A 23,783-nucleotide genomic window follows, 5' to 3' on the forward strand; every position below is an offset into this window, starting at 1 on the left:
TGACGGCAGAGTCAGACTCAGGGATGAAGAAGCTACAGAGTAATGTGCATCTTCTTGTCATTAACATTTCACACACTGAAAACGGCTGCTTGTACCCGTGCACACATGAAGGGTTTATTGTAAACCTAAGGTGCACACATTAGCACGAAATTAACTTAGTGCTCCACATGCAGAATGTGACTTTTGGTAAAACTCAAACACGCTGACAGTTTAGGATTTCAAACAGAAACAGACTCAGTGTTTTTACTTCTAGTTTTAAAGGTTATGTAATGGTTTATTTTTTTAAAAATGTTCAAAAAAAGGAGCTTTACTCCATAATCCGTTGAATTGGTTCAATAAAACATTCATAAAATCCGTTTTTATTGTTTTCAATGAAGTAAAGCTCCTAAATAAGCATATAAATCAGTTTTATCTAAGTGAGAGAAATAATATTCACAATGGCTTTTTTTGTAGTTGTTGCAATCACAGTTTTTAGATGTGATTTTTCACACAAAAATATAAGTATTATTATTTTAAAGCTCAGCAACAGATCGTTTAAACTAGGAGGCAAAATCTTAAAAATATAGCAATGTAGCATACTTTAGGAAAAATAACGTGTAGTTAAAGATTTTACTTTCTGCATTAAAGTTTTTGTCCAGTGGGTGGCGCCTGATCACCTCTGCAGCCCACCTGAGGATTGATTCTTGTGTGGTTGAATGAGTTTATTTTTATACCCACAACAAACATATTAAATAGTTTTGTCTCCTTAAACAAATATTTAATCTTCCGTAAAGCTCTCATCACTTTTATACCAGAAACATTTATCTCACAGCTGTTGCAGAAGCTCGTCTTGATCGTTAAACTTAAATAAGTTACATTTATTTTGAATACATCAAAGCAGAAGCAGATGTTAATATCAGGAGTATGGGTATGGGTATGCATTCATCATGGAGAGCACTAACATAAACAGATGTGATGCAATCCATGAGCAAACACCTAAACACACTCACAAATATGTGTGGCTCTGGAGGACACAGGGCACCTGAACATTTAGCATTTGTTCTCCTTCTGTATCTCAGGAACACACACGCACACACACACACAAACTTTCTCTCCATTGTTACTGTAGGATTTCAGCGCTCATGTGTGATTGTGGATGAATTTTCTATCAGAGTGTCACGATGGTGAAAATGGTGAAATCCTTTACCATCAGTGACACTTCACTCTGGAGCCAAACTTCAGCTTCGCAGTGATGTGCTGATCGTGTTATTTTATTTATTTATTTATTTATTATTTAATTTATTAACTACTTAGAGCATTAGTAAAAATGATGGAATCTCCTGTGTGAGGAGATTAAACGTGAATCTAACTTAATCTAAAGTCATCATTGTTTTAAAAACATTTCAAACTTTTAGCTGCTTTAAGATTAACACAGCTGAACTTTTTTGCGTTTTTTCGCTGCCTGCTTCAGATTGTTTTCAGATAAGCCACGAGAGGTAAATCCAATGCTCAGTTTTCAATCCCTCCTCCTCCTCCTTGTCAAAACAGGCACATAAACATTTCCTTGATGATTTCACTTCTTGTATGCTATTTTGGTTTATTTGGATTTCTGCCTGCCCATTGTCTGTTGGTCACCCGTGTTTATTGTTGCTGTTTCTTGAGTCATTGTGTTCGCTTTGTCCTGTTGTATTTTCTCACCTGCACAAATCAGCTGATCGCTTCTGTTTAATCTGCTTTTGAATGAATGCATTTTGTGAGAATAACCCACACTCGGCGTCCGCTGCTATTTGATGTTCAGTGAAACTAAAGCAGGCTCTGATGATCAGTTTGTCGCTGTGGTAAATTTTCATTTCATCATTAATCATTTATCACGTCAGCACATAACGAGCATTTTGTGATTGTGTCAGATTCACTAGTTGCCTCTGCACTACAGCGCCTGTCCTTTGGATGGCATTAAACTGCCTCTCTGCAGCAGGGATGAATCTTTGAAGAGGGTTAAATGATGGGCACGGTCAGCACATCAGCAGAGAGGCTGTGCATCTTCATTTATCTCTCAGCAAAGAAAAGAGCCGAAAGAAACGACAAGTTTCGCTTTTCTTTTCAAATGTACCAGCTCCCATTTTTAATTTGAAAATAAAGCATTGCTTCCTGTTTCAAATATTTTGAAAGTTGCTGAAATACAAAAGAGATTATATAAAATAGGAAACTTGTTCCCTGCCTAAAATACAATAATTTCCTTTTTAGACTTGTCCAAAAATCAGACTAACATACAAATCTACCCTATGCATCACACAATAGCCACCACACCGTTCTCTGATGGAAGAACTGCGAATCATAATTGTTTGTCTTTAAAATAATTTAGCGTCTGATCACTCCTTTAATAGCCTAACTGCTTAAATAGAGGAGGAAGAGGAGTGCCATCAGGATCCACAATAGGGCCATGACATTAATAGAGTTTCACACCAGCATTATTTTTGGCAAACAAAATTCACAGCAATGATTTTTATCATGATATTAAAGGAGAATTTGAAACACGAGTAGCCATAATACTGTTGGTGAAATCCATTAAAACATGTATATGTTCTCTGTTTTGGAGGGAAATGAATGTGACTCAAAATCCAAGTGCACAAACGTGGTGAAAGAGTCTGTGGTTATGAATTTCTAAAAGTATATAATGGGAACAATTATGCAAATATTTTACAATATATGCAACATGTGTATTACTGCCACAGTTTAGATGTATTTTATCATCAGTCAGGGTTAACATGGCACCCCGGCTGAACGATGACAGCATGTCTGCTCTCCAGAGAGCTCATCACACCGTCGAAGCATCCAGAACCTGCTGTTTGATTTAAACACAGTGGCTAATTCGCTTTTGGTTGGAGGCCTTTCTGAACTGTTTGTTGCATTTATTAGAATGTGAAAAATGGCACCACACTGAATGGCTTTGCAAAGTGTGAAAATGCCAAAGAAATCGTTAATAATTCCAGTTATTTGCTTTGTTATGCAGCGAAAGCAGCATCACTGCACAAGAGTGAAAATGTATGGAATGCCAAAGTGGTTTTAGATCTGAACCTACAAATAAGATACTATTATTCACAACAAACTAAAAAAAAAATTTTTATTTCTTGTTCATCATCTACTTTGCAAACGGAAGGTTCAGTGAATATAAACATTTAAAAATAAATTGTGCTTACTTACACTAAAACAAATGGAAAGTCTTGGAGGTGTAATTTGAAAGTTACTGGTGGTTTTTACTGCTCCGGCCCACTTACAGTCAAACTGGGCTGTATAAGGCCCATGAAGTCAGATGAGTTTGACCCCCTAATGTTTGCCATATGAATTTCAAACCTAATGATTTTCACTTTGTTGATCCTATGCCTTTGCTGTGTCATTGTTTGCATTTACAAACATTTTTCCTCACTGCATGTGAAGCTCTGAGTGTTTTCCCCGTCTTCCACTTGACTGGATAGTCTACACCAAGTGAAATTTAAACCCAAATATATGCTTTTATTTTTTCCACGAAACAATAACACCGATACGGTTCACACGTACTCACAATAGTGGATTGTTTAAGGCAGGATTTTTGCCATCTTTGTAAACTTTCTAGTTTCCTCTCAAATTAAAAATGGAGTTCTGTAAGTTTTGCCAAAAAAAAAAAAAAAATGTTTTTAATAAATGCAACACAATTTTGCAACAAGATCCAGAGCAAAAATCTGTTTGTGCATCAAAACTGTCGGAGCTGTAAGTGCACCCTGCTAAACCGTCCGTTTAAGGCCTGGAGGGATTTCAAAGTTTAGGTACAAAAACAGCCAATTTTCATGGTTATTTGGTTTTTTTTTTCCACCCTCTACTTTCTAATTACGTTTTAGACTTTGTCACTGGAGTATAAAGGGCAGTTTATATTGTTATGAGGATGCTGCATCTGCTGTGCAATCGTGTGATTTCATTTAAACCCATATTTTCGCAAGAAAAATAAAAAACAGACAAAGATGTAAATTTATTTAAATTTGACTTTATTTAGAGAGAGGGTGACAGAGGAACATGACAGCAGATTAATAAGAAAGGTTTCATAAACCTGTTAAATAAATTATTTAAAAGAAATACACATTTGCTTGGTTTAAGATAAATTATATAAATGCATCACACAATTTAACTTGTTTTTTTTCCCTTTTCAAAAATGTACATTAACAAAAACTAAATCAAACACATTAACTCATGAGCAGTAGCTCCAAAAATAAATGACAAACAACACAAGCACAGCGTTTGCTCTGTAATTGAGTTCATGTAATCATTTAATTAGCTTCTCTTGCCTGGAGTTTAACCGTGCATTCTCTGATTGAGGTTTTAAGCTGCTCAAAAAGCACTGCTGACATGTTGGGTTTCACTGCAGGATACTTGCTGCTCTATGCAGTCAGATAGCTGCAGAAGCACCACCGTCCCCCATTCCACACATTCCAGGATTTCCCAGCAAGCATTGCAAGCAAGCCTAAACAAGTCACGTTCTTTACTCAGGAAGAATTTCACACAGTCAAGTGACTGAAGCCTGTTTTTGTTTTCCCTCTGGTGAGCAATCACAAAGACCCACCTTTACATCTGAAACACCTCTGTCACCATTTAAAATGTATTATTACTATCATACGTTTTCTTTTTTGTCTTTTTTTCCTTGTTCCTTTCTGGAGAGACCTAATGAGATTCTATAAACCAGCTTTACTACACAGTCGCAGCAATCCTTCTTTTCACCTGAAACCTTTTACTGCAGCGGGGCAATCTGTGCCCCAAAATATGCTTCCTGTCTGTTTTTAATAATGCCTTGAGTCCTTCTCCAGCAGCTTGTAACAGCAACTGGACTGTGGTTAAACATTTCCACCCAGAAAGGTCCGCTGACAGTCATCAAAACAAACGTCTTTGCTCTCCTACTTCAGGGTTCAAACACGAGGCACGCACGCACGCACGCACACAGGAGCAGTGACACCTAATCTCGACACGGAAAGAGAAGGAAGAAAGAAAATAAAGGGAAGGCAAAAGGCAAGAGGGTGAGAGGGCCTTGCTCCCTACATTCCTCACAAACGTCCCCTCCCCCCATCGACCTGCTACCACCGAGGATGCTCAGAAAGAAAAAAAAAAAAAAAAAAAAAAACCCACATACATTGACCTCCCACCCCTCCTCCTTTTCTTTTTCATCTGCTTATTTTACCCCATCATCCATGCTCACCATCTCATTGACAACAGAACACCATGAAGAAAAAAGGTAGAAGTCTGATAAGAAGAGAAAAACTTGATTGTTTAATAATTTTAACATAAATAAACTGCAGTGTCCGCTTTTACTTCAAATCCATCTACAGTTGTGTGTGTTTTTTTAAGTTAAATTCACACTTTGTTTGGCGCCTGATGGGAATGTGTGATGATTTCCATCACAAGTTTGACCCCTCCTAAAAAAAGAAAAACCCAACTGTACCATATGTGTGTCTTCTTCACTTCATGTGCCTTATTTGTGAACCATTACCTAAAACTCTGGTCACAAGGACTTATGTCAGCCTAGAAAATGTGTGTAAACTCTGCTCTGTAAATACAGTACTAGGTAAACAACTTAGGAGGCTTTCTGCCGCTACCTGCTATCAGACACTGGCTTTACTTCTACACAAGCTCGTCTGAAGCGAGCCCTTTAAGCACCGGTTTTAGTGTGAACTGAGGCCAAATGCTATGACAATACTATTGCACTGCTAGAATGGATGGTACAGTAGTGCAACATTGTCAAAGCAGCTGACCTCAGCATGTGTCAGCACGTGGACATGGGGTGGGGGGTGGGGGTGGGGGGGTTACAGCCATTCTTCACAGCCAAACTCCAATTACGCTTAAATAAGAAGCAAAGGTGTTATTTATAACAAAACAAGAAGGTGGGTGTTGAAATGCAAATTTACCTGTCTTCTTTCATGTGGCTGATAACGTCTGTCGAGTGTGGACTTAAGTCTACAGGTTTCTGTGCAGCAGGAGACACAGTTGCATCACATTTAAGCACACCCGAAAAAATAAAAAATCGCTCCACACGCAGGTTAAGAGTTAAGGCAGTAAAGGGAGGTTTGAGTGTCTGTTTCATCAGCCAATGCCCTTTTAATATTGCACTGCTCATCTCAGTGTCCAGTAGTGCAACAGAAAAAGGGCAGTGGACAACAACATGGACACAATCAGCCTCCACTGCACATACTGACTCAACTACCCACCTTGTTTTCTCAGCCCTGCAACAAACAGTCGCTTAAATCACACAAATGAATTAAAACACACACACACACACACACACACACACACACACACACACACACACACACACACACAGTTGGATCAGAAAAAAAAAGAGGGGAAAAAAAGGAAAGTTAGTTTGCAAACTAACTAAATTAAACCAGAAACAAATTATTACTTCTGCACAAAGTCATGGGTTTAGCTCAAAAAAAAGTTCAGCCCTGCAAGCGTGCATGTCCTGGAAACAAAAGTTAGGATGTCACAGATTAACAGTACAGCTTTTCAGCTGAGGAGTTAAATGAACTTCCCAAATTAAACAGCATTGGTTACTCTCACCCTGGGAGAATGGGAATTTCCCAGCATGTGGGCCCATACTATTCTCTCCAGTGAATGACATGCATTCTAATTTTGGTGGAGAAATGGGAGGTTGGAAACAGGGGAGGGGGGACACACACAGACACACACACACTCTCTCTCTCTCAAAGGATTCAAAGAGCCAGGGCTGATAATGCCAAACTATAAAAACACATTTTAAAAAATAAATAAATAAATAAATAAATAAATAAATATTAGTTTTGTGCAAAACGAACACATGGTGGGGGAAAAATGAGCTAAATTATTTAACATATTCAAACTGGAAAAAAAAAAGTTTGCATCAATACAGGAAAAAATTAGTAAACTGTAGCAATCCCTGGAAATAAAAGTGAAGCAAATCCTGCAGGTTTACACAATGGGTGCGCAGTTACACAACGTACAGAATCTATAGCATGACAGGAAAGAGGCGTTGCAAGCGTCCAGAACACAGCGTCGCTTCCTCATTCCTCAGACATCTGACGATTCCTATAAATACACCTCAAGGTGTTCCTCTCCCCCCCCCCACCCACCCCCTTTTTTCTTTTTTACCTGTTCTTGGGAGCTTTATCCGCCATACATCTCTGTGAGCGGCCTATACGCCATCTAGAAGCGCTGGCTTTGCTGTGCGAGCCACTCCGGCCAGCTCTCACAAACCCACAGAACCATACTGACGACTTGTTAGATTGCACAACAGCATATAGGCTGCACTAAACGTACGCACACGCTAGCACCGCGAAAATGTCCCCCCACCCACTGAACCCCCCTCGGAGAGACCCACCGCACTAAGATAACGGCGCGATAAGGTGCAGGACGCGGGGTGTCTGTCCACAAGGCGTTAAATCGTGTCCTGATCAAGTTTTGAAGCGAGCTTCCAGATGCGCAGCGCGCGGGATTCACTCAACTCTTATCGCCGTTTTGCTCCTTTAGGTCACAGAAACAGGAAAATCTTCCTATCTCGACCTTTGCAACTTCCAAGTTTGCACTGAGCTCCTGACAATTTACGCACACAAAAAAGAAAATAATTTAAAAATAAATAAATAAAAATCAGCTACAACTCATCGTGGCCAACCTCCCCCTCCTCCACCTTCTCCACCTCCATAACCTCCTCCTCCAAAATCATGAATAGTATCAAGCCAGGGAGGGACAATCCGTTATGGGCAAAAAAAAAAGAGAGGGAGAGGGGGGAGAAAAGGGAAAAAAGTTGTCCATAAAACAAAGAAAAGCAGCCCTCTCCACAAACCACACTTCGCGTTCCGCTAGTTTGAGGATTCGAGCCGTCATCCTGCGAGGCTGCGGCTGGATACGGATCAAATCTGCGGAGCTCGGAGAGTCAGAAAAAATCGCAAGTCTTCCATGCACAAGCACACGGCCTCGCAGACCCGGACTCCATCTTTGACTACTTGACATTCAGAGCCTGCCGGAGCAAATTCCTCGTTTGCATGCCTCCCGCTGATTGGCCTCTTCTTGCGCTAGTCTTTGCTATATGATGCGCCATTGGTTTGGTTTCGGCGTGTTCGACATTTTCAGCGCGCACGGGATTGGCTGCGGGCGTGGAAGCGTCACAGCGTACAACGAATACCTGATTAAATGTTTCCCATTCACAAATTTCTCATCATCTGCCCCGCACATTATCTGGATACTTAATCACTAATTATTGCGTTTACTGCGTGGCGCACAAACCTTTTGTGCGCTTATAAAGGAGATTATGGTTGGTGTGTAATTGGTCTCTGAGGGGACAGTAAGCTTCTCATTAGTTAAAATGTGGACTAAGTCCAGCTTATTCTCACGGCTTGGATAGCTCGGATCAGACCATCAGGAGTGACCTAAAATTTAAAATAATCGATTTAATATAATTGGCAGGAAGGCGGAAGTAGTATGTAGTCCATAGTGGACGCCAATATGCAACCTTTATTAAAAGAAATTAGAATAATAAATTAAACTTGGACAGGCTTTAAACCACTACGACAGTTTTTCTTTTAAAGAATATCCATAATTAGCCTGTATGGATCAGCTTGTGAGGGATCAATGCTTGGATCGGATCACACGGTGCTGGAGGCGGACCTACTGGGCGCCTCGGCCCCTCGCAGAGCTTTGATTGACGCACAGAGAGGAGTAGCGGGCTGTGAAATTTGGCATTCCTGGCCAGAGGAGCTGAAATAATGGCATTATCCAGTGGGAGAGGGCCCACTTTTTACTCCCCACACACCCACCCGACTCTAGCCCACTCAGAAGGGATCTGATTGTGCAGCCAGTCGGCAAAATATGTTTGATGTAAGGCGAGGCATGATGGATCCGGTGAAGGTTTGGGCCAGTGATGTCCCATCTGAATCCACACAGAGAGGCTTTTTTTCCCCTCCTGTGACTGTCCGCATGCTGGACCGAGTCCTGTCAACGTTTATTACTGCCTCTGAAACTGATCATAAAGACCAATTATGGTATATATATTCTGATTTTATCACTGCTGCTGAAGCCCATTTTCACACATTGTTTCTGTCCTCATTCATAACCAAATAGAAACAGACAGAGAGGAAAGCAGTTTTAATGAATCTGATAAATACACCAGGAACACTGGAAATCTGTTTAAAAAAACACTGACATGCAATATGTGAAAATGAGTGGATCCATATTAGGTGGATGTATGAAATAGACCTGTTTTTCACATTAAAGAAATTAATTTATTAAAAGGAAATAGATAATTTCAGAAACAATTTGGAGAAATGAGCTGCTTCACTGCTGCTTCAGGCTGGATTTAAAATAAAAATCTGGTTTCACAAGGAGTGAAAATGAATTATTATTATTGCTATTATTAATAAGCATATTTTCAAAAATGTTTGAGGAAAGATTAATGAGTATTTAACAGGATTGAGACATAATTACTTTTACAAAAAAAAAAACCATTTTACTGTTTCAAAGACACAGCAACGACTAATCTATGATATGACTTGATTATTTGTTAAAATGAATTTATATGTATATATTTTGTAAGATTATAAAACTGAATACACTTCATTAGACTCTGTACACACTTGGTTTACCTTTGGTAAAATAAAAGCAATCAAATTTAGAAAGTACAAAGAGGTACTTTCTTTTTAGATTTGTTCATTTAAAATGTGACACAATTACATATTTACATTTTGAAATAAAATAACATCAAACAAAAGGAGATAAAAGACATTTATTGATTGGACAATTTCAACCATTTTACAGCTAAACTCAAATCAGGTTTGTCGTTACCAAAGGTTGACTTTCAGCTGTGTTTAATTCAGATATGACGATTTGCATTCTTCAGTTCAGGGAAATCCAGTTGGATTTTTTTAATAACTGTAATTTAAGAGATTTACAGAACTGAATAATTTATTCTGTAAATAACAAAGACTAAAACAACACATTTTATGATTATTTCAAACATGTGTTTCCTGATTTAAATACAGTGTTTGACTCACATTTACGAGGATCCCACAATTCAACCTTTACATTTTAGGTTTAAACTATAAACTTTTAATAAAGCAAATTTGTTTACAGTTTCTGATAAAGCAGCTATCACTGAAAACACACCAATAATGTCACCGTTCATTTATGCACATATATACTGCAGTTCCTGACACATCTATCAGTTAATTTTACACCTTTTAGGACATTTTATCTACATTTCTGACATTTAGGGCTGATGTTTTCACACCAAATGAGCTAATTACATCTGATATAATTTAATAAATAAACCACGAGTTAAAAAGATCAAACAATTCAGTTTTATCAGATTTTTTCAAATATTTTTCTTCTTTGGTTTAACTTTAAAAAACATTTAGAAGATCAGTATTTCCCAAAACAGAAATAGCTACACTTTAATTAAACTGGTTAATCTAGAGGACATTAAAGAAGGAATACACCTATAGAAAAACAGTATGTGGTGCACTCAAATCCTCCTTTCATTAAGCAAATAACAGAAGCAAAAAAACTATTTTTAAACATTAAAAAAATGTTTCATTTTTCACAAAATGTTTCTTCTGAGCTCGAGCTTGGGAGAAAATTGCCAGCTAAAAGCTAAAAAAAAAAGGCCTGACTTTAAACTGCTGCCTGTGTGAGGTGTCATGGGGGCTGAGAAAAGCCTTTTAAACATGGGAGTTATTGTTCCCTCTCTTTTTCCCAACCTCCCATCCTCCGAAAATGTACCTCCTTTCTTCCTCTGCCCTTTAACCTCTACCAACCCCCTATCCCTCCATCTTACGTGTCTCTCCCCCTCAACATTTCCTCTCGCCTCTCGTCGGCTGAAGACCAAACAACTGTGATGGATCGTCATTGATAATTTCCCACACACAGAAAAAGGTTAATGGAGAAGGTTTTGATCAGTGGAAAGAGGTGTTTTCTGCTTCATCTTTTTTTCATGAAGTAGCAGCAGTAGTATTAGTGCTAGTAGTGGAAGACGTAGTAGTAGAAGACCCCACCTCGAGCACCGGCTCCCTTCCTAAAAGAGGTTTCCCCACCTCACCTCCCCCCTCTCTCCTCTTTCTTGAAACAGACTCTATGGACTGCATACATGACATTCCAGCTGTGTGGGTGGCACAGCCTTTACAGCTTCTCCAACAGTACACATGGCTCCTAAAGCACAACAGCAAAGGAGCCCACGATCCATCTTCACTTACACTTCATCACTTCAGCTCTGTGCCGCGGTTGTACCTGAGAAATGTAATCACAAATGTTGATGGCTCGTTATCTGATGACCCAAAAGTTCACAGGGCAGGACACGTGAAAGAATAAGTCACAAGGCGGCACATTTTCCCCCTCTTCTTTATCTTTAACCCTGATTTTGTGTTTTAAGAGCTTTAAGGAGCTCAGAAGCATTCCTGGAATTTTGTTTTACCACCTTGATACCTCACGGCTGTTCAAAAATATGTTTTTGTTATAAACATGATTTTTCTAATTAGTTATATGTTTTGGGAAATAGCTGTAGGCAGCAGCTTTAATACACAATTTAATATGAAAGATTTTCATGTGCCCTGTATCTGTGATTAATATGTAGCTTTTCAATTACTGGAGTTTTAAAAGCCTTTAATAGCCAGTTATATGTCTCATAAGTAAAGTCAGAATCTACAGCAGTGTGTACATTTGTCTGGAACCTACCTTTGTGTTTAAAGAAAGCTCACAACTTTAATACATTTCCATATCATATATAACATTTGAACTATATCTTTAGTAAGTGTAATCACAATACTTTTCGTTTTGCTCTTCAGTTCACCTCAAAAATGTTCTCCATATATACATGTAATGGCAATAACTATGATATTTAGGGGAAGGAAATAGTGAATAAACATTGCGCATGCACGTGTATTAAGTTGCTCAAAGGTTTAATTGCACCTTTTGTACTCTTACGGTCAGAGACTCGATCGCCTTCGCTATACTTTTGTTTTAAGTGTAATTTGTTTGTTAAAAAATAGACAAAACACACAATAAATAAAGTTAGTGAATAGAAATTTGACTGAAGGCAGAACCATCATTTTTTTCTCTGATAGAGATCATGATAACGTCGTTAATGTAAATTACTCAGCTTCAGGAATCAAGAAGACAAAATTGGATACTGAGACCTACAAACCCTACAAAAAATGTTCTTATAGCTGGTCACAACTACATTGTCATGCACCACAAACCAGTTATCAAAGGTTTATGGCGGTCTTATAAAAGTTAGGGTGAGGGTTATTAAAGTTAGTAAAGTTGGTAGTTTTTTAAAAAAGATGAAGAAGTAAAGGGGATATCAAAAATAAACAAAATGCCTTTCAGTGCTCAACTAAAAAACTGTTAACCAGTCTGCTATGAATCATGTCAGCGCAGGTTAATAATTTGTGATTTTGCTTGTTGACACATGTTCTGTTTGTATTTATACAGCTCAGTGTCACAAATTTGCCACAAGGGGCTCAATCTGTCCCCTCTACCCAGAGACTCACAGCCCCCCTTGGAATAAATAACGGGCAAAAAACTCAAATGCATCAGTAATAATTTTATTGTCATCATATTAACCCAACAGCTGAGCTGTAGTGGTAGCAGGGAGTGGAAGCACCAAACAGCGTTCAGCTTCCACAGACCTTCATGCCTCCATTCAACAGCACCCTCCATTAAATCAATTAGTCATGAGGATCACTGCAGAAACTTACTGAAGCTCAAAACCTGCGGGTGGGAGACATCAATTCCTCTCCTACCACCAACAAACAACAAACCTCGTCCATAACTCACAGCGAAGGCTACGTCAGGCTTGTTTTTCCCCCCTCACTTCCACCGGGCGAGTGCAGGAGCAGAGTCCAAAGGATGAAAAAACTCAACCCCATTAGCTGAACTTCAGAGAAATTCCTCACTTTACATACAGAATGCACATTAGGTCAAAGGGCAAAGGGCCAGAGGGGAATCCACCCCCGCCCAGGCAGGCAGGCAGGCCTTATTTAAACAAGCCAGGAATGCCTGGTTTGAGGAGAGGAGAAGAAGGAGAAGAAGAAGGGGAAGGAACCTCTATGCCATTAAAATGAGTTAAGGGGCCACTGCCAATGAATACCAGCACTTTTTAAATTACCCGCACTGGATGAGTTCATCTGCTACTGACTCTGAAATTTATTACGAGCTTTCCCTCATTAGATGTTTACTGCTTAGATGAGTCTTCCTGTAATGATAGGTGAAATTACTATGTGTGCTCAGATGTGCCGTGCAGACTGAGGAAGTGCAATCAACCTCTGAAACAGAGAAGCTCTGAAGATGGACAATGAATACATATAGACGTTATACTCAGTTTAGTATACATACTGACAGTGTTGCGTAGATTAATATAGGCTTGTTTTTTTTTATTAGTTATGCCCAATCAAATCTGTTTTTTCTGACTTTTGCATTGTTTTTTAAAACTCTTGTGCAGAATTCATCCAAATATTTTTTGATATTATTGGAAAACCTTTCATATGAATTGTGTGTGGCACTCCTTAAGACACACCAGCGAGGCTTATATCCACATTTGTCTCTATTTCATGTGCAGCTTTCACACTTAGTACTAGACAAATATCCTGAAAGTTCATTGGATTTTATTGATCTTCTGTCCCCATAAATTAAAACAAAGGATTGATTCCTACAGCAGTTGCTGGCTAATTGGGACTGTGTCTTGACCTGCATGTCTCTAATTTTAGGATCAAAAGGAGAGAGCGGTACGAGCGCCTCTAAATACAAAACCCTGCATTCCAGGCAAGGGCCAGCTTCCCGAGTTTTAGGACCATCTCGCCAAAATATCTTACAAATGACATGCTACAATCCCCATGACTGTGGTGGAATTCTGTCCACTTCAGGGCTTCAAAGCTGTGCAGGAATCGTGGATTGCTCTGGCCAATAGGTGGAGGGGGATGGACCCTGCCTGCTTTGACCTCAGAGACCTTCCCCCCCAAAAAACCTCCCCCAGCCACGCACTCAGTGTCCTGCCCTTCATCCACCCCCTCACCATCCACACCATCCACCGAGTCAGTCAATCAGTCAGTCAGTGGGTCGGCCTGTTCATCTGCATGGCAGTTTGAAGGTCTTCTGGGTGTCTTTAAGCAACGACGAGCACTCAATATGGAGCCGTTTCTTTCAGCACAAGACCCCAGCCAAATGTTACACCAGCATCTTTTCATTAAACTGGTCCCTGCTAGAGTAAATTGGCTTCCTCTCCATAAACATTGGAGCTCAATCCTGACCCTGCTCGTACTCAAATATTTTAGCGCTGATCTGCCACAGCAGATCAGACAAAATGCCTCACATCCACTACAGATACAAGCACGGAGTGAAGATCTCAACATTATTGTAAACTCTTGACTCAGCGTCTTTGGGCTGTCATTGAGGCAGCCATTTCCCCCCATTAAGATCTCCCTACGGAGCCCTGCAGGAACCAATTACTGTACTTTGATGAGAGCACACCTTTCATTTCTGTTAACTGCTTAATCAAGGGATGATTTCTCTCTTTGATTGTTTGATTCTGCAGCTTTCTGCTTCTGCCAATGTAGCCTGGCTGTGAAAATGTGAACTGTATAACGCTGCGGCTCATCTGCGTGTTGATACATTGGGTGAAAGCTGCTTATATATAATGGAAAACAAGCTTATAACATCGGCCAATAAGTGAAAATACACACGCTGAGTTTAAGAGTAAAAACCTTTCATAACTGACTTGTGTCATAGGGGTTTCAGATATTTGTGCTCTGCTGCCATCTGCTGGGCGATGTTCATGTTGCAGAGAATTATGCAACTGATAGTTAATGGAAAATTTCATCTGCGATGGGAAGATATGGGGTCGATTCTGTAGCTGCATATGAAAACCGCCAGAATCTATTACCAGTGCATACATTCCACCAGTGCATATTTTTATCTAACGTAAATGGGAAAACCTGTAAGTTTTTGTTTCTTTTTTTAGGTTTGTTAGCTAAAGTGTTTCTCCAAAGTGTACATCATAAAATAGAAATCATAATCCACTATTCTTACTGTGAGCAGTTTCACACGGGAACTATTTTCTTTCTACCAATTTACACCTGCAAACCACATCACTGCGCCTACTGAAGGGTGCGCAGAAACGCGAGCAGAGGCTTGGGTGAAGACTCCGACACACATTATATGTGGTATATTACTTTGACCAAAACTCTAGCTGGCTTCTGCTCTGCCAGTGGACTTTGTGGATATTACAGGATGCTGACACACACGTTTCCTCCAGTTTCTTTTAAACGCCGTATATTGGAATTCAGCGGGGGGTGACTTCAAAAACAGTCTTTTCTTTGTTCGATATCTGTTACCTTTACTTGGTTGTACTGCTGATGCCTTCATCATCCATTTCTGGTGTGAGTTGATGATTTACACCACAGAGCTGATGAAAAGTGTGACACCCATTATTTAGTCAATATTAGCATGTCATGTAAAATTGTTGCATAGGAAAAAGTTTATTACGCTCACGTGCTATTTTATTAGGCACACCTGTATAACTGTCCCTTAATGCAAACATCTAATCAGTTAATAAAATGGCAGCAATTCAGTGGATTTACACATTGTCAAGATCACTTGCTGGAGTTCAAATTGTCGCATCAGAAATGGAGAAGAAGGGTGATTTAAGTAACTTTTGAACTTTGTATGAGGCAAGTGTGAGTATTTTAGAAAACTGTTGATCTACTGAGGTTTTCCCGCACAACCATCTCTGGAGTTTACAGAGAATGGTCTGAAAAGGAGAAAATATCCAGTGAGCTGCAGCTCTGTGAGACAAAATGCTTTGTTTATTATCAGAGGTCAGAGGAGAATAGCAAGACTGCTTCTGGCTGATAGGAAGGAAACAGCAACTCAAATAACTGTTCAGTAGCCTACAATTGAAGTATGCAGAAGAGCCTCTCTGAATGGACAACACGTTGAACCTTGAAGGTGATGGACTACAGCCATAGAAGACCACGCTGGGTAGCACTCCAGTTAGCTGAGAGCAGGAAACCGAAGCTACAATTAAGGCTCGCATGAAGAACAGGACAGTATTGGAAAACCTTCACCTGGTTTGATGAGTCTCAATTTCTTCTGCAACTTCCTGACTGTAGGATCAGAATTTGGGATATGAATACATCCTGCCTTGCATCAAAAGTTCAAACTGGTGGTGGTGTAATAGTGTGGGAGATTTTCTTGCAACCCTCTGGGCGCCTTAGCACCAGCCAAGCATCATTTAACCACCACCGCTTACCTGAGGTATTGGTGGTGACCATATTCATCCTACTAGGATCAGTGTACTGATCTTCTGATGGTTGCTTCCAGCAGGATAACACACCCATTCACAATGTTCAGATCACCTCAGTGTTTCATAACTTGGCAATGAGTTCACTGTACTGAATGCCAGTACAGAGCACATTTGGGATGAAATGAGATTTGCCTCATGGATGTGCAAAAACTGTGTGATGCTTTCATGTCAAAAAGGACCAACCCTGTATTTAATGTGTGCCTAATCAAGTGCTACCTAAGTAGAAGCACAACCTCCCCCCCCCCCCCCCCCTTCAATGGCACTACTGATCATGTATGACAAACCAGCACAGGAGATGGAGTGCAATCGACCGTGTTACTAGCAGGTGACCCAAAGAAAGAGATGCACTCTTGTTACAGTTAGAGTCATGTTTATTTACAGCAGAATCCTGAATGAGGGGGGAGAGGAGCAAAGGGGGCAGGGAAGAGGGGTTAAAAGGAGACAAAGTGTTTTTAGATCAAGCGCTTCAGGATTCATGTTTCACTACACAGTTCTTAATTTATTTTATTCACCATTTTTCTATACAGAATCCATTCAGCCGTAATATCAACTCAACCGACAGAGCTCGTGTGCTCTGCTGGAGGGGAAGAGAGATGGAAAGAAAAAAAAAAAGAAAAAGAAAAAACCTAAAGCACTAAACTAAAAATACAGAGGGGCTAAAAAGAAAACACATTTCTATAAAAAAAACAAAACAAAAAAACCCCAAAAAACCCACCATGATCATTAGTTATGCATATATACACATATACATACACACACACACGTATGTATATGTGTATATAAATCTATATATTTTCTGCCTTGTCCATGAAGAGGTGAAGGGGGGTTTGTAGATCCATGACGTCAGTTATGACGACTGCAATGAGCAAACTGCCAGAAATCCCGAAGCAGACAGTACTCAGGTCAAAACTTTCAGTCAGAGCTGACCAATCAAAGTCCTTCTGACCTGCAGCCTTTGTACTACCCACTGACAGGAGTTCATAGGTCCAATGTCTCCGTGTTGGCCAGCAGAGCTCAGCACTGCAGTAGCCCTGTTTAATGCAGTCTGAGAAATGATACACTGTACACTTAACATGCACGGCCAGGTAGCATAAAAAAGTAAAAAAAAGAAAAAAAAGAAAAAGAAAACACAAAACAAAACAAAAAACCACCCCAAACCCAAAAAGCCAGCAAAATGCATCCAGACATCTTCAATCACACACTTTCCAGTATACATTAGATATTAACTGACAAGCACCACAAAACAGTGGAAAGACCAAAAGAAAAAACAAAACAAAAAAAAAAAAACATCAGTTGATGGTGACAGTAAAAACATCCTCTGGGTTAGCTCCAACCTCAATTATTTCACTGATTTCTGAATGGTGTGACTGATTCATGACTCAGCTCAATGGATTCAAACAGGTCCACACACACACACACACACACACACACACAATCCACAAAACCTTTAATCTGTAGCTACTTTAATCTCAGTAAGCCTTCATATCCAATGACCCTCCTCTGGAGCAGGCTTTGATTTCAAACTCTCACAACAGTCAGGTTTTCATTGACTGAGGTCAAACACTGACATTTACAGAGTTCAGATCAGGTGTTTCGTTTGATTTGTTCTTTTTGTGGTTTGTTGTTTTTTCTTTCTTCCTTTTTTTTTGCCAAAACACAAAAAGACTTGTGTATTCTGGAAAGAAGTGTGTTTTCAAGGCCATATATAAAAGGTGTAAATTTGGGATGTGCAAAATCACTGAAACATGTAGTTTCAGGATAAAAGTAACGTAGCATACCTTCAAGTTACTTCAACATTCATTTATTTGAAACAAACAAAAACAACACTTTTTACATTTCCACCTGTCTGAAGAAAAATGACCTCTGGTGAGTTCTGTGTAAAAGTTCATGCAAGTTTTGATTGAACATCCAGCTCAATGCAAACCTGACTATTGTCGCTGTTTCTAAACTTCAGTGTTCGTGATTTCAAATTAAAACCCATGTAAAACAACCATTCACTCATTTGTTCTGCTCTCTCTCTCTCACACACACACACACACACACTTTAACACTAGAACAGGAAACTAACTTTGCAATTGATCAGTAACAAAGGAAATTGTTTTTTTGTTTGTTTTGTTTTTTAAACCACACGCGCACACACACACACACACACACACACACACACACAAATCCATCTGTTGATTCTATTGGACAAGTCAACAAACATTTAGAAAACTGTCTCCAATAGATGGACGCTTGCTTGTCGACGCAGCTGGCAGTCAAAATTCACCAAAAATTCGGCTGTTGGCTGGCGTCAGTTTCCCACCCTGTTCAACATGCTCCCAAACACAAATACAAACTCAAGATACTGCAAATACATGTGTACACATATATACAAATAGAAGCGCCCCCCACCCGCCGACGCTGGGGGGAGGAGGCAGCTTAACAATTTATAATGCATCATTTCTGTATATGCCAAGAATAAAACTTTTCTAAATAAAATACATAGTTATCTGTGAGGGGGGGAATGAGGACAGCAGATGAACAGAGAGGAGGAGATCGCAGGGAGTGTCAGAGGAGAGCAGGAGCGCCGAGGAGAAGCCATTATGGAGCGATGGTGGAACAGATGGGAGAAAGCGAAGGTGAACGAGGGCAGACGGATGGAAGGGGAAGACTCTTCTCCTTTACCGTGTCGCTGCTCATGGGCATTCTCCTGTGCCGCTGCAATACTCCACACCTCAACTCCATTTTTTTTTCAGTTGTTCCATAATAATAATAATAACAACAATATTAATAATAATGACCACAACAATGCTAAAAAAATATATATAAACCCCTGCTATGTCTCACAACTGCAAGTCCACAAAAAGGGGGGAGGGGAGGCCTTGCCCTCGAGTTCATCTGAGTCATAGACAAAGAGAGATGCAGAGGAAATTAAAGACGTAGAAAAAGGAGGAAACTGCAGACAGAGAAGAGGCCTGACGAATGAGACGAGGCCATGTGAAGGAAGTGGCAAATGAGACAAACTATACATGTGTGAAAAAGGAGGGGGGGGGGAACAAAACAAAGACAGGGAGGGGCAGAACAAAAACAGCATGGGCAGGATGTGCTGTAGTGAAGAGGAAATAAACAGCAGAGAGGAAGCAGAGATGAAACAGGGAGGATATAGGGACCAAAGATGAGTTGTGTCGGGGCGTTGTGATCCACACACTGGTGTCCCTTCGGAGGGTTTTCTCAGAAGATTGGTGGAAAGCATGAACAAGTGATGACAACATGGCCTCACTGTGAGTGTGCCCTCTCTCCTTCCCTCGAATTAAGGGAGAAAAAAAACCCAACAACAACAACAACAACAAAAAAAAAAACTTCTCCGTGCTGGTCGCTTGTCCCAAGTTGTATCATACCTCTAGGAAGCGAGAGCTGCTAGACTTAGTGTGGAAAGGCTCAGACCACATGCGCCGCAAATCCCCCTGTGGGCCACAAACACCAAGACAAACACAAGTTAAGAGTCTTTAAGCGAATCACTCAAATGTTTCCTAATAAACTGACACTGACTAGATGATGATCAACAGAAAAAGTAAAAATAAATATCTCTGCCCCATACAGCTGTGCACATAAGCTGCAAGTGGTCACTGGCAGATGAATCAGCACCTAAAATTATTCTTCACTACTTAAAAGTACAGTGTCTAAAATCTCACCACTAGATGTCAGTAGATTGCAGACAGCAGTCAACTGAATTCTGTTTTCTTACCCCTCCCTATTCAACTGCGTAAGCTGCGTAAGCCCCTACAGGGGCCACCGTAGCAGTGGCCCCTGTAGGACAAACAACTCTCGCTGCTGTTCATCCGTAGTGAGTGTAGATGGTCAGTCCGCTGTTTACCTCAGCTGTCAATATGCCAGGTGTCCACCTCTATTTAGGAGGAGGCTGTAAAACTTTGTGAAAGTAGTCTGATACAAGGCAACGACTCAGTAAAGCTCACTTCTGTCTCATGAAACTGATACTGAGGTGAGTTATCGAGGGTATCCTGAGCCTTTCTGTCAGTAAGCGCTGCCGTTTTTGCTGGGTTAGGTCAACATACCTAAAAGACTATCGGCAGGATGGCGATGTCCATCTCAAACACTGTATTCAAGATGGCAGGCCAACATGGTGGCTTCCACAAAGTGGCGCCTGCTTCTATGTTGTTTTCTTTTTTTCTTTCTTCTGTTATTTCTAAATCAGAACTGCAACAGCTAGATTTTTGGCATAGTCCATGGCTGATATTATACCTTCAGGTAGGCCATGGTGAGCAGAGGCAGCAGGGTGAAGGGCACCAGGTAGAGCAGAGCGGGCTGTGCAGCACGATGGATCCTGGAGGCCACGGTGGCAGTCAGCAGTCCTGAGGAAACATCAACAACATGTCAGAAATGTCACAAATACTTAAGACAAAACATTTTGAAAGGTCACAGCTTAAAAAAAAAAAAAAATTCACCACTGCCTAACACTGAGACAATATAACCTTGACCTTTTACATCCATCCCTTCATTGATTGCTTACCTACAAAGTATCCGATGAGAGTGCAGTGGAAATAGGAGACGCGCTGCATGCGTCCAGACATGTTACCGGGCCCTGGGACTTCCCCAGTCGCTTGCTTCTTGTAGTTATCATAACGCAGGACAAAGCATAACAGCAGCCCTGGCATCACGATGTCTCCTATTCCCAGCATCGAGAAGTGACTTCCTGTGGAACTGCGCAGAAGCAAAGAGCAAAAAAGAAGAAATGATGGCAAATCAATGCCTGTGTCTTTTATTTCCATTTCATCACTACTTGGCTAAAGCCAACACAAGGTCCTGAGCAAATATCAGACTGAAATCGGCCAAAAGTCAGTCACCATGGTAGCCACACTGTGGTTACTACGTTCACTGAAACAGAAAGCTTCAGCTGTATTACGTTAACTGCAGCTCTGTTAGTGCTACTAATACACTAATTTTAAAGGGGACCTAGAACTGCTTATTACCAGCTATTATTTATAATAATAATAATAATAATAATAATAATAATCTTTATTTAACTTATAATTCAACCTACACCTGGAAGACACTTGTGGCTCCTCTCCCTTTAAGCCTAGTTTCTTCTGACCTGCTGCGCTGGAGACCATGGACCATATTAAGTATATCTCCTCTCTGACATAATACAAAAGTCAAAAAACTGTCCAAAATGGAGCACTTAATGCAGCCTGAGGCTTGAGCTTCACTTGATTTTACCTCAGAAAGTTATGCAGAGTAAGATAGAATATGTGATTGGTTTAGTTTGCTAGCAGGATCATGCAACAAAATTATAGCTGGGTTTACAGTTTAGATGATTAACCTCTGGCGTTGGTCCAAATCTGGATTTAGATTCGGTTTTCAAGTTTCCATTTGTAAGGACTGTTTACCATTGCAAGACGGGGCAAAACATTTCACATCATATCCCGAAAAATATGCAATTCTAAAAAAAATAAAATAAAATAAAATAAAATAAAAAGGAAAAGGGAAAACATTAAACTAATATTGATCCAGGGACTCTATTCATGCAATTCAATCTTTTAATGGAGGTATAGAGAATCAGCAAGGTCATGTTTGCAACTCATTCTATGGCTGGAAATAAAACATTAACAGCTGTTTTCTCAATTAATCAATATAACTCCAAAGCAGAGTTAAAACATATGTTACGTCCCTCTGCAGCCTCTAATCTGCTCAGTGTGTTTAGCTGGTGCTAATTGGCCACACCTAGTCAGGTGTGGATAAAAGCATACTTGAGGCAAGCTTCCCATGGAGCTCACTTGTCTTTGCCTTGGTGGCAGCTGCCATTTTAGACAACCTGCTATGTCATTTTAAGATAAAACCTCTTCTCACCCATACTCTGGTATTCGTCTCCTTTTTTATGTTGCGGCTTTTGAGCCGGGTCGTAACATTAGTGGTGGCTCGTCCGGGATCTTTGGACATTTTAGTGGAGATTGAATATCAGTTTTTTGTATTTCTTTTAAGTGGGTGAGTGAAGGTGTTCACTGTGATTAAGCAAACTCCCTTTAGTCAGTGTGTTTCAGCTGGGTGGCTGTGCTGCCCTTCCAGCGAAGCACTTGTTTGTTGTTTTGCTTTGTTGTGTTTGGTGGCTATCCTGGGTGGGGGTACGCTTCAGAGTTTGGTAGGGGACTATATCTCTGGTCTGCTGCTTGCTCTCGAGTTTGCGTTTAAAGTTGCCTCGAGCCTGGTACACCACTGAAGACTAGGGTAGGTAAAGTTAGGGTTTTGTTGTTTTTAGTGTTTTAGGTTGGGAGTTGCACATAGTAAATCAGTGGCACCAAACTTGGTAGGAGATTTGAGACCATTCATGATTATGGTCTGTAGCTGAGGCAGGTAGGCTGTTTTTAAGTTGGCATTGTGTGTACACCATGTGTGTGCATATGTCAGTGTTGGTGGATGCTAATGAGATCCTTGTGAGGTGAGTGTTTTGTGCTGTGACCTTTAGTGTTGTGGGGAATATGGCTATTTTGTTGGATCACTTGTGAGTGTTGTTGGCCAGGTGATGGCAATAACACTGTGGGGTGCTGAGCCACCCTTGATGTGATCATTGTGTGGCCATAGCTCTCCATTTTGTGGTTGGTCACTAGTGTGCTTGATTTACTGAACTTTTTGGATTAAAGTAACTTGTTGTGGTATAGGGCCACTTGTATGTGACTGTTTGTGTGGTGGAGACAACAGATCACTTAGTTGTGATTATTTGTTGCTACTTTTGGTTTTGTGTTGTAGCAGATCAGGTAATCATTTTGGGTTTGTGACTGTTGTGCTCCTTTGTGTTGGTCACATGTTACTTTTTGTGTGTGTTCAGTGTGGCAACTTCAAATCCTCATGCCCAACCATGCTCAGAGATGCCAACTATAATGTGAACACTGTGCTTCTGTTAGCTTTAACTTTTATTCCAGGTTTGTGGGTCAAGGATCTGAAGGCTTCAGAGGGGCTTTTAATAAATTTAGGGGTCCTAGAGGAACCCTTTTAAGGGAGGAGGTGTTACGTCCCTCTGCAGCCTCTAATCTGCTCAGTGTGTTTAGCTGGTGCTAATTGGCCACACCTAGTCAGGTGTGGATAAAAGCATACTTGAGGCAAGCTTCCCATGGAGCTCACTTGTCTTTGCCTTGGTGGCATCTGCCATTTTAGACAACCTGCTATGTCATTTTAAGATAAAACCTCTTCTCACTAACACTCTGGTATTCATCTCCTTTTTTATGTTGCGGCTTTTGAGCTGGGTCGTAACACATAACACATCAAACCTGTCTGAAGCACAAGCACGTGTTTTGTCTGACGGTGTCTAAGTTCATGTTCAGGTTGTCATCCAACACAAAGAATACATCCTCATTGTGACAAAGGGACAAAAACAAACAAACAAACAAAAAAAACCCCACAAACTGGTATACTAATTCACTGACAGTTTCAGCTATTAGGATGTACCCTTTAGCATTAATCTTGAGGCAGATCTTAA

General features: G+C 40.3%; 2 protein-coding genes across 3 annotated transcripts in view; one reads left to right on the plus strand and one right to left on the minus strand.

Moving 5' to 3' along the window:
- LOC146514383 (cytosolic purine 5'-nucleotidase-like) overlaps positions 1 to 23,783 on the plus strand; it is a 60,117-nt gene that overhangs the window by 9,314 nt on the left and 27,020 nt on the right. For both annotated transcript variants that reach the window (XR_014875364.1, XM_085168541.1), the window contains one exon: positions 1 to 23,783. This exon is cut by the window's right edge and continues 27,020 nt beyond it. The gene's annotated coding sequence lies outside the window, so the exon portion shown is untranslated.
- The window catches only part of sppl3 (signal peptide peptidase 3), a 41,374-nt gene continuing 32,508 nt past the window's right edge, over positions 14,918 to 23,783 (minus strand). The window contains exons 9-11 of the mRNA XM_085168544.1: positions 20,826 to 21,016; positions 20,558 to 20,667; positions 14,918 to 19,761 (exon numbers count right to left, since the gene is read on the minus strand). Of these exons, the coding sequence (XP_085024670.1) occupies positions 19,690 to 19,761; positions 20,558 to 20,667; positions 20,826 to 21,016 (373 nt within the window). The 3' untranslated portion in view covers positions 14,918 to 19,689. The remainder of the gene's footprint in view (positions 19,762 to 20,557; positions 20,668 to 20,825; positions 21,017 to 23,783) is intronic.

Source organism: Neolamprologus multifasciatus, chromosome 7, assembly GCF_963576455.1.
Source record: "Neolamprologus multifasciatus chromosome 7, fNeoMul1.2, whole genome shotgun sequence".
Classification (NCBI taxonomy): domain Eukaryota; kingdom Metazoa; phylum Chordata; class Actinopteri; order Cichliformes; family Cichlidae; genus Neolamprologus; species Neolamprologus multifasciatus.